Source organism: Pristiophorus japonicus, chromosome 20 (assembly GCF_044704955.1).
Source record: "Pristiophorus japonicus isolate sPriJap1 chromosome 20, sPriJap1.hap1, whole genome shotgun sequence".
Lineage (NCBI taxonomy): Eukaryota > Metazoa > Chordata > Chondrichthyes > Pristiophoridae > Pristiophorus > Pristiophorus japonicus.
In genome coordinates, this window is record NC_091996.1 from 89386029 (window position 1) to 89398528 (window position 12500).

General features: G+C 55.0%; 2 protein-coding genes across 3 annotated transcripts in view; both read right to left on the reverse strand.

The window, feature by feature from the left end:
- slc25a11 (solute carrier family 25 member 11) overlaps positions 1–5845 on the reverse strand; it is a 30683-nt gene extending 24838 nt beyond the window's left edge. Inside the window, exon 1 of the mRNA XM_070863318.1 lies at positions 5802–5845. Within this exon, the coding sequence (XP_070719419.1) occupies positions 5802–5845 (44 nt within the window). The remainder of the gene's footprint in view (positions 1–5801) is intronic.
- Positions 5792–12500, reverse strand: part of LOC139232665 (vigilin-like) — a 140025-nt gene continuing 133316 nt past the window's right edge. Inside the window, exons 26-28 of one of the 2 annotated variants that reach the window (XM_070863130.1) lie at positions 10823–10939; positions 8692–8823; positions 5792–7249 (exon numbers count right to left, since the gene is read on the reverse strand). In XM_070863130.1, the coding sequence (XP_070719231.1) occupies positions 7157–7249; positions 8692–8823; positions 10823–10939 (342 nt within the window). In that variant the 3' untranslated portion in view covers positions 5792–7156. Of the gene's footprint in view, positions 7250–8691; positions 8824–10822; positions 10940–12500 lie in introns of those variants that run through there. The other variant, XM_070863131.1, reaches the window with a different exon arrangement.

Below are 12500 nucleotides of genomic sequence, written 5' to 3' on the forward strand. Positions count from 1 at the left end.
CTCAATGGCGGGGAGTGAGTTACAAAGTCGGTGAGGATGGGGCAGAGTTGTGCCGAGTAAGGCTCCCGTCAATTTTTTTGGGGGGTGGGGCTGTGCGGCCCGTTCAAATTTCTGCCTACACCCGGCTTTTCCATTCAAAGGGCGGATGCGCCGTGGCTTCAGAGCGCCGAGCGACCTGAAGCGAACATTGGAGCCGAGGCCGCCCGCCAATACTCACGAGAAACCTCCAGAAGCCTTTTTTTGGGGGGGGGGGGGGGCTGTTTCTTTGCCACCGGTTTCCGCACGCACACCCTCGTGCGTGCACACATTCTCTCGTGCCGCGCACACAGTCTCTCGTGCGCGTGCGCACACCCTCGTGCGTGCACACAGTCCCTCGTGCGCACGCACACAGTCTCTCGTGCGCGCGCGCACACACCCTCGTGCCGCGCACACAGTCCCTCGTGCGCGCGTGCTCACGCACTTACACTCGCGCGGACACAAACACTCTCATGCACGCACACACACAGACTCTCGTGCGCGCGTGCTCACGCACTTACACAAACACTCTCTCATGCACGCACACACACACACACAGACTCTCGTGCGCGCGCCCGCTCACGCGCACATACACATTCCCGTGCACACACACTTCTGTGAAAACTGACATTTTAAGAAAAACAAAAAAAGTGTTAAGATTATTTTGGTGTAAGGAGATCGTCAACACTGTCCAAAGGTGGCTGCAGGTCACAGCAAATCGAGACGCGCCTGGGAGCCCCTCCAGGGAGCGCGCGGGAGGCGAGACACGGTACTTGGGGGGGGGGGGGAGGGGGGTGGGGTGTGGGAATCTTTGTGGCCCTGACCCCCCCCCCCCCCCCCCCACCCGGGCGCCGTCTCCGATCACAGGACGTGGGCAGGCGGCCGGGGCCATTATCCCCCCCCATGTGCTGTGAGGTCTAGTGTGGAACACGGGTGTGTGGGGCCGGGATTACTGCCAAGCGGGAGTAGTAGCAATCAAAAGTTCTGGAGAGAAAAAAAAAATGGGTCACTGCTCGAGGTTCAGCCGGCAGGTGTGGGGGCTGCCACTCCACAAGCGTTTCCCCCGTTAATATCACCAAGCTATTTCGATCCAAACACACGAAATGATACAGGGGAATGCAGGTTAAGAGGTGAGCTTTTGATCAAGTCGATAAAGAGAAAAAAGCTACTCCCTCTGGCCAGTGGGTCAATAACCACAGGTCACAGAGGTGATCTTACTGAAACATATTAAGATACCGAGGGGGCTTGACAAGGTGGATGCAGAGAGGATGTTTCCCCTCGTGGGGGAGACTAGAACTAGGGGGGCATAGTTTCAGAATAAGGGGCCGCCCATTTAGAACAGAGGAGGAATTCCTTCTCTCAAGAGGGTTGTAAATCTGTGGAATTCGCTGCCCCAGAGAGCTGTGGAGGCTGGGTTCATTGAATATATTTAAGGCGAAGATAGACAGATTTGTGAGCGATGAGGGAGTGAAGGGTTACGGGGAGCGGGTGGGGAAGTGGAGCTGAGCCCATGATCGGATCAACCACGATCTTATTGAATGGCGGAGCAGGCTCGAGGGGCCGAATGGCCGACTCCTGCTCCTATTTCTTATTAAAATCATGGGCAAAAGAGGGGGGAGATGGGGAGAAATGTCGTCACTCAAGAGAGTTACTGGGTTCTGCAACCCTCGACCTGAAAAGGTGGTGGGGGCTGATTCCATCAATAATTTTAAACAGCTTTTTGTGCAACTTTAATGAAATTGCACAAAATTATACTGAGCAAGATCAGTCTGATTCTCTTTGCTATGCAAAGTGACATTGGCTTCACTAATGAATGGAGGGTGTGGAAAAGGCAATGGTAACTTGAAATAAGGCCTGTACAGAAAGTGACAGATTATAAAATGTACAGAATTTCTTATCATGTGGACAGGTAGTTGAGGACAAGGAACTTACAGGGTTACGGACACAAACCAGGGCCGGCACAAGCCCGAGGGACAGAATGGCCTCCTTCTGTGCTGTGTGAGCATCTAGTTTTGCGAAAGTACAAACCGCCGTGAAGCTCAGTGGTTTTACGTATAATGTGCGTAAACGCAACAGTGCAACTCAAAGGCCGGCTCGGCTGTACGCTGGGAATAAGGGCTTGTTGTTATCGGAGTGCTGTGGTTCTTCACCCTCTGCCACCCCCCCCCACCCCACCCATCCTCTCCCCAATAGGTTACCCCGGGGGAATTCCTTCCACCCTCAAATCTCTTCCCAGCACCCGGGGTCGAAGCGTGGGAGTGGCGACATTCCCTCCCCTACCCGGGAGCGCCAGGCTGTTGGATTCAACGGCCGAGGCCTTTGGGGTTCGGGGCGACCCGAGTGCAAGCAGAAATTCGGCAAAACCCCGGAGGTTTGCCGGTTTGAGCCCCGCCAAGACTGCCGTGCGGTTAACGGCACACGGGGGCAGAACACGAAAGCAAATCGAGGGATACGAGGATCGGGCGGGAAAGTGGGAGTTGCGTTAGATCAGCCGCGATCGTATTGAATGGCGGAGCAGGCTCGAGGGGCCGAATGGCCGACTCCTGCTCCTAGTTCTTGTGTTCTTACCAAAGATTGGGCTGATTGTGGTGTCGGCATCCAACACACGGTGTGACGTCGACGCCTTGAACCTGCAGCTGGCTGCTCGGAGATGGACCTGTGGTGGTCCACCTTGCCTCTGGGCCCCTGCTTTGCTTAAAGGGGATTATTAACAAGACGTGGGCCTCTGTGAGAAGAAGTGGGTGATGGCCTCACAGACCCTCGAGTCTGTTGCTCCGCCATGCAATCGGATCGTGGCCGATCTGTGCCTCGGCTCCAATCACCCGCCGTTCCCTCGAAGCCCCTTACCCAACAAATAATCTGGCCACCTCGGTTCTTGACAACCTCAATTGGCCCAATGGCACCCACGTCCTTTTGGGGTGTGGGGAGCGGAAGCGAGTTCCAGATTTCCACATTTCCACCACCCTTTTGTGTGAAAGAGTCCCTTCGGGGGGGTGGTAGTGTGGGGGGGGGGGGGGGGGGAAGGGGGGAGAGAAAGCCTCACGGACAAGCTAAAAGTCCGTCGGCTAATACTGACGGGACAGGACCTGGGGGGGGGAAATCTTCAGACAACGGGGGCGAGACTCTGGGATTAGAGATGGGGGGGCCCGGGGTCATTTGTAAACCCACTGGACGCTGGGGAACGGGTGGGAGTGTCGGGTCGGGTCAGGTCTTTGAGTGGCGGGTCGAATGGCCTCCTGTTGGGGGGGGGGGTTGTGAACCGTCTTTCCTTGGCCGCGAAGGAGTGGTCGACTCGCTTATGAATGGGTCCGCCCCGAGCCCCCAATTCTGTTTCGAATACATGCTCCCACTACTCCCTCCTGCAATTGCTCCGATATATTCACAGCAGCGACACCCCGACACGGGACAGAGGTAGCGAGAGGGGGAGGGACCAGGGCTAGAAACCTGGCTCGTGCGGTATAGTGCATCGGCCGGCCGCTATATACCGCCCGAGTCACATTTCTCAGCCGAAGACTCTGGAATAAGGGCCACCTCAAGCTGTGGCTGCCCCTTCTTTCTCCCCCCCACTGGCCTCCCAGGGCTGACCTCCTCTGACCCTAGAGTACTGCGTGCAGTTCTGGTCACCACATTACAGGAAAGATGTGATTGCACTGGAGAGGGTGCAGAGATTTCTGAGGATGTTGCCGGGACTGGAGAATTTTAGCGATGAGGAAAGATTGGATAGGCTGGGGTTGTTCTCTTTGGAACAGACGAGGCTGAGGGGAGACCTCATTGAGGTGTATAAAATGATGAGGGGCCTGTATAGAGTGGATAGGAAGAACCTGTTTCCCTTAGCAGAGGGGTCAACAACCAGGGGGCATAGATTTAAAGTAATTGGGGGGAGGTTTAGAGGGGATTTGAGGGGAAATTCTTCACCCAGAGGGTGGTGGGGGTCTGGAACTCACTGCCTGAAAGGGTGGTAGAGGCAGAAACCCTCACCACATTTAAAAAGTACTTGGATGTGCACCGGAAGTGCCGTAACCTACAGGGCTACGGACCGAGAGTTGGAAAGTGGGATTAGGCCGGGCGGCTCTTTGTCGGCCGGCGTGGACACGATGGGCCGAAATGGCCTCCTCCCGTGCTGTAAATGTCTGTGATTCTACGTCTCGCGTTACCGACGCAGACATGGAATGTGCCGGAATGCTCCCCGCCGTCAGCTCTGGGCGATGGCCCGGGATTCGGTGCAGTGGCGCAAAGGCCTGAGATTGGGCAAAATCCCAGCCAGTGTGTCTCTCATTAGCTCGGTCGGTACAGGGGGTAGGGGGGAAACGACTTGCGCAGTTCTAGGGAGATCCCGGCTGCACTTTGCGCGACCCACCCCACCACCAGTTAAAGTGCCCCCCCTCCCCCACCCCCCGGCCCATGACACGCTGGTCCTGATTTTAACCCGTTCTTCTGAGCAGGTGGGCAAACCCAACGCTGGGGGGAGTCCTTCTTTATTTATGTTGGTCGGGGCCTGGTGACGTAATTGGGTTCCAACTGCAATTTTAACGTGGGCCTGAGCGGGGGAAGGGGAAGGGGTCCGTGCAGCTTTACTGCCAGGGGAAAGTGGAAGGGACCCTTAAAAAATTTAGGTGGGCAAAAATATGGCAGATGGAGTATAATGTTGGAAAGTGTGAGGTCATGCACTTTGACAGAAAAAAATCAAAGAGCAAATTATTATTTAAATGGAGAAAGATTGCAAAGTGCCGCAGTACAGCGGGACCTGGGGGTACTTGTGCATGAAACACAAAAGGTTAGTATGCAGGTACAGCAAGTGATCAGGAAGGCCAATGGAATCTTGGCCTTTATTGCAGAGGAGATGGAGTATAAAAGCAGGGAAGTCTTGCTCCAGTTATACAGGGTATTGGTGAGGCCACACCTGGAGTACTGCGTGCAGTTTTGGTTTCCATATTTATGAAAGGATATATTTCCTTTGGAGGCAGTTCATAGAAGGTTCGGTCAGTTGATTCCGGGGTGAGGGGGTTGACTTATGAGGAAAGGTTGAGTAGGTTGGGCCTCTACTCATTGGAATTCAGAAGAATGAGGGGTGATCTTATCGAAACGTATAAGATTATGAGGGGGCTCGACAAGGTGGATGCAGAGAGGATGTTTCCACTGATGGGGGAGACACGAACTAGAGGGCATGGTCTTAGAATAAGGGGCCTCCCATTTAAAACAGAGATGAGGAGGAATTTCTTCTCTCAGAGGGTTGTAAATCTGTGGAATTCGCTGCCTCAGAGAGCTGTGGAGGCTGGGACATTAAATAAATTTAAGACAGAAATAGACCGTTTCTTAAACGATAAGGGGTTATGGGGAGCGGGCGGGGAAGTGGACCTGAGTCCATGATCGGATCAGCCATGACTTTACTGAATGGCGGAGCATCCTGATCCTATTTCTTATGTTAGGGTTTCTGCTCTCCCCGGCCTCCTGCATCCCTCCTCTTTCTATTACCTCCCTCCCATGACCCAAGAAACCCTACCCCGCCCCCCCCCCCCAGCCCGCTGTTCCTCACCAATTCCCCCTGCTACCCTCCCCTGGGACTCTCCCCCGCCCCTGACCCCAGCTCCAGCACCCACTGCCTTGCAACCCGACTCTCTGCCCATTCCACTGGTCCTCACCTTTTTCCCCCTGCTGCCTTCCCTCCCTGGGTCTCCCTCCCCAGCCACCTCCCTCTGTCATCCCCCTTTCCCCTCCCCCCCCCCCCCAGTCCCCTCCCAGGCTCCCCCCACACCCGCAACCGCCCCCTCCTCTATCTCGGCACCTACCTGAGTGCGTTGGGCCAAGCCCGGTTTCGAGCGCCCTGGTCCATCGGTAAACACCACGGTCACATTCCGCCCCGGCGGGGAGGGGTGGGGTCGGAGTCTGAAAATCAAGGCGTTTCGTTCGAGAGGGAGAGACAGAGAAAAAAAAATCAGGCCCGTGCCGGGGAAGCGTCTGATCGAGGGCGGTCGGGTTGCGAGGCCTGTCGATCGGAAGGGTCGGCACGGGAGCAGTGACCGGACGCGCTGGGTGGGCGACGAAGGAAGCGCATGGTAACGGGCGGTGGGCACAAACGCACGTCCGCAGAGCCTTGCGGGGGGGAGGGGGAGGGGACCCGGGAACCCGTCGTGTCGCCTGCAAACCGCGGACGTTTGGTTCCTCTCTCGGCCCTCATTTTGAGAGCAGTTCGGCCGACCCCCCCGCCCCCACCGTCCTTGAGAGCCAGTGGGAAAACCCGCTGTGATGTGTGCACCTGCGAGCGTGCTCACGGGTTTGTAGGGCTGTTGAGTTGGGAGTGGCTTAGCCAGTCACGCGATGTTCACAAGGCTCAAGAAAGATGCGCGCGCACTGGGTCCGTGCAACAGAGCTGGTCTCCGGTCGTCCTGGTCAACCCTTGCCACTGGACCAAGACCTCGCTCTGTCGAGCCCCGTGTGGTGGCTGGTGTGCAACGGCCACCCCACGTTAAAAAAAATCCACGCACAGGCATCTTCCACCCTTCGGGATGTAGTTCGGGATCCGGAACATTAGGTCCTTCATTGAAACACCTGTGAACTCATCCTTTCGGCGTGGACGCAAGCCATCCTCGCTTCGAGGGACCGCCGATGATGATGGTGATGATGACAAGACTCAATAAAACCCCGCCCAGTTGGGTTCGGGGGATGAGGTATGCAGTTGTGAGCCTGGTGGATGAACCGGTAATGTGTCGCGTGATTGTTAAACCTTTTTTGCTAATCAACCAGCTAGTTCCCAATAACAATGTGTTGCTGTGAATTCTCAAGCAAAGAATCCGCAAAGCAAGTACATTACTCGCGCCATGGGGCCTGAGAGCTTGTTCATCCTGGCCCTAAAGAGAAAACAACAGAGGTAGAGGAGTGAGCGGGGGCGGAGGGAACGCGACAAAGTATAGCTTTTCTATCCTTCCTTCCTTCTCTCAACAGATTGTACACAGGACAGTGGTGCTGCAGCTAATACCTCTGGACACTTCCATTTTTATAGAAAAATGTGACAAGTTAAAAGCTTCAGAAAAAAAAAAACACTTGAGTTTCACGAAAAAAAAAAAAAAAATTCCTAACGGGACAGGAAGCTTCGCCCCCCCGCTCCCGCCCACCCCCTCGAGAGTCAGCGGCCGCCCCCGGGGACCTAGAATTTCTTGGGACCCCAGGCGGATGCCTGCCTCGGCATGACCACGGTGCCGAACATCGGGAATTCCTCCGCGCTGCTCACGTCTGGGGCCTGCGGGAGGAAACAGACAAGGTGAGGTCAGAGGGCGTGCTGGCGGGGGGGCGGAAGAGACGGTTCCCCCCTCCCCCCCCCCCCACCTCACCGCAACGCCCGCCAATCGATCGAAAGCCTCAGCCAGCGCCACATTCAGCTCGACGCCCCATGCAGCTTTTGGGCGCCAGGCGATAGCACCGCCCCCTTGTGCCCGCTGGCCTACCCTGGCTCCCAGTCCGCCAACCCCTCCGTTTTAATCTTCACATCCTCGTCTTCAAATCCCTCCTTGCCCCCTCCCTGTCTTTGAAACCGCCTCCAGCCCCACAACCCCCCCCCCCCCCCCTCACTCCGAGATCTCTGCGCTCCTCCAATTCTGCCCTCTTGAGCATCCCCCGATTTCCATCGCCCCCCCATCGGTGGCCGTGCCTTCAGCTGCCTCTGGGCCCCACGCTCTGGAACTCCCTCCCTAAACCTCCCTTTCCTCCTTTAAGACGCCCCTTAAAACCGACCGCTTGACCCAGCTTCTGCTCCAAATGTGGCTCAGCGTCACATTTTGATTCACAATCGCTCCCGTGGAGCACCTTGGGATATTTTGCCACGTTAAAAGCGCTGTATAAATGCAAGTTGTGGTTACAGCGAGGGTGTTGCTCCTTTTTTCGGTCGGTCCTATACACAGGGACAGGAGGAGGCCATTCAGCCCCCTTGAGCCTGGTACCACAGGGGACAGAAAGAGGCCCGTTTAGTTCCTCAAAGTCTGTTCCGTCACTCAATTAGATCGTGGCTGATCTGTCTCGTGCCTCCATCTATTCATCTCGGTTCCGTAACCCTTAATACCATCTTTTCCCACAAAAATCTACCAAGCTCAGGTTTGAAATTTTCAATTGACACCCCTCACAGCCTCAACATCTTTTGGGGGGAAGAGAGTTCCAGATTCCCACTGCCCTTTGCTACCTGACATCACCCCTGAACGGCCTGGCTCTAATTTTAAGATGACGCCCCCGCTGTTCTGGACTTCCCCCCCCCCCCCCCACCCGAGGAAACTATCTACGCTATCGAATTCTTCAATCGTCGTAAACACCTCGATTAGATCGCCCCTTAATCGTCTACACTGGTGGGAACATAAGCCCAGTCTGTCCACCTAATTTAACCCGTTTAACCTTGGTTAGATTAGAAAAGAAAGACTTGCATTTATATAGCGCCTTTCACGACCACCGGAGGTCTCAAAGCGCTTTACAGCCGCTCCCTCGGCACTGCACTGGGGGGGCGTCAGCATAAATTTATGTGCTCAAGTCTCTGGAGTGGGGGGGGGGGGACGGGGACGGGGGGGGACGACGTGACCCCACAACCTTTTGACTCGGGAGGCGAGAGGGCGCCGCCCACTGAGCTACAGCGAACACGGCCTGGTTAATCCCACGCAGTCCCGGCCTCGAGGGGTTGAGGGTCCCCACCCCGGAGCTCACCTTGTTCCCGGGGGCGTTCCAGGGGGCGTCCCTCACCACAAAGCCTTTGGTCGAGCCACGCGGTTCCTCCTCCACTCGCGAGGGCGGCTTCATGTAGGCAGCCATCGTCTCCGACTCCACGATCGCCATCATCTGCACACCGGCACCACACCGTCAGAGAGAAAGCAGCGTTACCACATACTGAAGAAAGCAGGGAGGGAAGTCGAGAGGAAGTAAGGATTTGCATCTACATAGCGCCTTTCATGAGCTCGGGACGTCCCAAAACGCTCCACAGCCAAATGAAGTACTTTTGAGGCGTTGTCACTGTTGTGATGTCGCAAACATGGAAACCCCCCTCTCCAGCATAAAGCTGGAGGCCCATTGAAAAGTTCAAAACTTGAGAACGATAGATTTTTGTTGGGCGAGCGTATTCGGGGTTACGGAGCCAAGTTGGGGAGATGGAGTTAAGATACCGATCAGCCAGGGGTCTCATTGAATGGCAGAGCAGGCTCCAGGGGTTGAATGGCCTATTCCTGTTCCTGTGCAACAGGCTCAAGGGGCTGAATGGGCCTCCTCCTGTTCCTGTGTAACAGGCTCAAGGGGCTGAATGGGCCTCCTCCTGTTCCTGTGTAACAGGCTCGAGGGACTGAATAGCCTCCTCCTGTTCCTGTGTAACATGCTTGAGGGGCTGAATGGGCCTCCTCCTGTTCCTGTGTAACAGGCTCGAGGGGCTGAATGGCCTCCTCCTGTTCCTGTGTAACAGGCTCGAGGGACTGAATAGCCTCCTCCTGTTCCTGTGTAACATGCTTAAGGGGCTGAATGGGCCTCCTCCTGTTCCTGTGTAACAGGCTCGAGGGGCTGAATGGCCTCCTCCTGTTCCTGTGTAACAGGCTCGAGGAGCTGAATGGGCCTCCTCCTGTTCCTGTGTAACAGGCTCGAGGGGCTGAATGGGCCTCCTTCTGTTCCTGTGTAACAGGCTCGAGGGGCTGAATGGCCTCCTCCTGTTCCTGTGTAACGGGCTTGAGGGGATGAATGGGCCTCCTCTTGTTCCTGTGTAACAGGCTCGAGGGACTGAATAGCCTCCTCCTGTTCCTGTGTAACATGCTTAAGGGGCTGAATGGGCCTCCTCCTGTTCCTGTGTAACAGGCTCGAGGGGCTGAATGGCCTCCTCCTGTTCCTGTGTAACAGGCTCGAGGAGCTGAATGGGCCTCCTCCTGTTCCTGTGTAACAGGCTCGAGGGGCTGAATGGGCCTCCTTCTGTTCCTGTGTAACAGGCTCGAGGGGCTGAATGGCCTCCTCCTGTTCCTGTGTAACGGGCTTGAGGGGATGAATGGGCCTCCTCTTGTTCCTGTGTAACAGGCTCGAGGGGCTGAATGGGCCTCCTCCTGTTCCTGTGTAACAGGCTCCAGGGGCTGAATAGCCTCCTCCTGGTCGTAACATTCCGCACCCTGGGCTAGGCAGTGGGGAGAGAGAATTTGCCCGGGATTCTGCTCTTTATCACTATCCAGTGTTCCATGCTGTAAAGGGCCTGTGTTTTTTATTTATTCGTTCCTGGGATGTGGATGTCGCTGGCAAGGCCGGCATTTATTGCCCATCCCTAATTGCCCCTTGAGAAGGTAGTGGTGAGCCGCCTTCTTGAACCGCTGCAGTCCCGTGTGGTGAAGGTGCTCCCACAGTGCTGTTAGGGAGGGAGTTCCAGGATTGTGACCCAGCGACGATGAAGGAAAGGCCGATATATTCCCAAGTCGGGACGGTGTGTGACTGGGAGGGGAACGTGGAGGTGGTGGTGTTCCCATGCGCCTGCTGCCCTTGTCCTTCTAGGGGGTAGAGGTCGCGGGTTTGGGAGGTGCTGCCGAAGAAGCCTTGGCGAGTTGCTGCAGTGCGTCTTGTCGATGGTGCACACTGCAGCCAGGGGGCGCCGGTGGTGGAGGGAGTGAATGTTGAAGGTGGTGGGTAGCGTGCCCATCAACCGGGCTGCTTTGTCCTGGATGGTGTCGAGCTTCTAGAGTGTTGTGGGAGTTCCATCACACTCCTGACTTGTGCCTTGTAGATGGTGGAAAGGGAGCCAGGAGGTGAGACACTCGCCTCTGCCCTGCCCTGCGGCCCAAGGTTTGATAAGGTAATCTGCACGGACGATTAAGCGAGGACTTACGTATTCCTCCTCCAGGTTGAGGAGATGGTCAATGGCGTTGTCAGTGTTCTCGGGGAGCCCGGTGACTGTGACACGATTTGGGTCGTCGGAGCCAGGGGGTGGGAACCGGATATCGACCTGCGACAGAATGGACAGTCAGACTTGCTCGCGCTGACCTACATCGGCTCCCGCTTAAGCAATGCCACCGTTTCAAAATTCTCATCCCTTTGTTTTCCCATCCCTCCGTGGCCCTCGCCCCTCCCTATCTCTGTAATCTCCTCCAGCCCCACAAACCTTTGACAGGTGGAGTATAATGCGGGTAAATATGAGGTTCTGCCCTTTGGGAGGAAAAATTTAAAAAGCAAATTATTATTTAGATAGGGAGAGATTACAAAATGTCGCAGTACAGAGGGACCTGGGGGTCCTTGTGCATGAAACACAAAAAGTTAGTATGCAGGTACAGCAAGTGATCAGGAAGGCCAATGGAATGTTGGCCTTTATTGCAAGAAGGATAGAGTATAAAAGCAGCGAAGTCATAGAAACATAGAAAATAGGTGCAGGAGCAGGCCATTCAGCCCTTCTAGCCTGCACCGCCATTCAATGAGTTCATGGCTGAACATGAAACTTCAGTACCCACTTCCTGCTTTCACGCCATACCCCTTGATCCCCCGAGTAGTAAGGACTTCATCTAACTCCCTTTTGAATATATTTAGTGAATTGGCTTCAACTACTTTCTGTGGTAGAGAATTCCACAGGTTCACCACTCTCTGGGTGAAGAAGTTTCTCCTTATCTCGGTCCTAAATGGCTTACCCCTTATCCTTAGACTGTGACCCCTGGTTCTGGACTTCCCCAACATTGGGAACATTCTTCCTGCATCCAACCTGTCCAAACCCGTCAGAATTTTAAACGTTTCTATGAGGTCCCCTCTCACTCTTCTGAACTCCAGTGAATACAAGCCCAGTTGATCCAGTCTTTCTTGATATGTCAGTCCCGCCATCCCGGGAATCAGTCTGGTGAACCTTCGCTGCACTCCCTCAATAGCAAGAATGTCCTTCCTCAAGTTAGGAGACCAAAACTGTACACAATACTCCAGGTGTGGCCTCACCAAGGCCCTGTACAACTGTAGCAACACCTCCCTGCCCCTGTACTCAAATCCCCTCGCTATGAAGGCCAACATGCCATTTGCTTTCTTAACCGCCTGCTGTACCTGCATGCCAACCTTCAATGACTGATGTACCATGACACCCAGGTCTCGTTGCACCTTCCCTTTTCCTAATCTGTCACCATTCAGATAATAGTCTGTCTCTCTGTTTTTACCACCAAAGTGGATAACCTCACATTTATCCACATTATACTTCATCTGCCACGCATTTGCCCACTCACCTAACCTATCCAAGTCGCTCTGCAGCCTCATAGCATCCTCCTCGCAGCTCACACTGCCACCCAACTTAGTGTCATCCGCAAATTTGGAGATACTACATTTAATCCCCTCGTCTAAATCATTAATGTACAATGTAAACAGCTGGGGCCCCAGCACAGAACCCTGCGGTACCCCACTAGTCACTGCCTGCCATTCCGAAAAGTACCCATTTACTCCTACTCTTTGCTTCCTGTCTGACAACCAGTTCTCAATCCACGTCAGCACACTACCCCCAATCCCATGTGCTTTAACTTTGCACATTAATCTCCTGTGTGGGA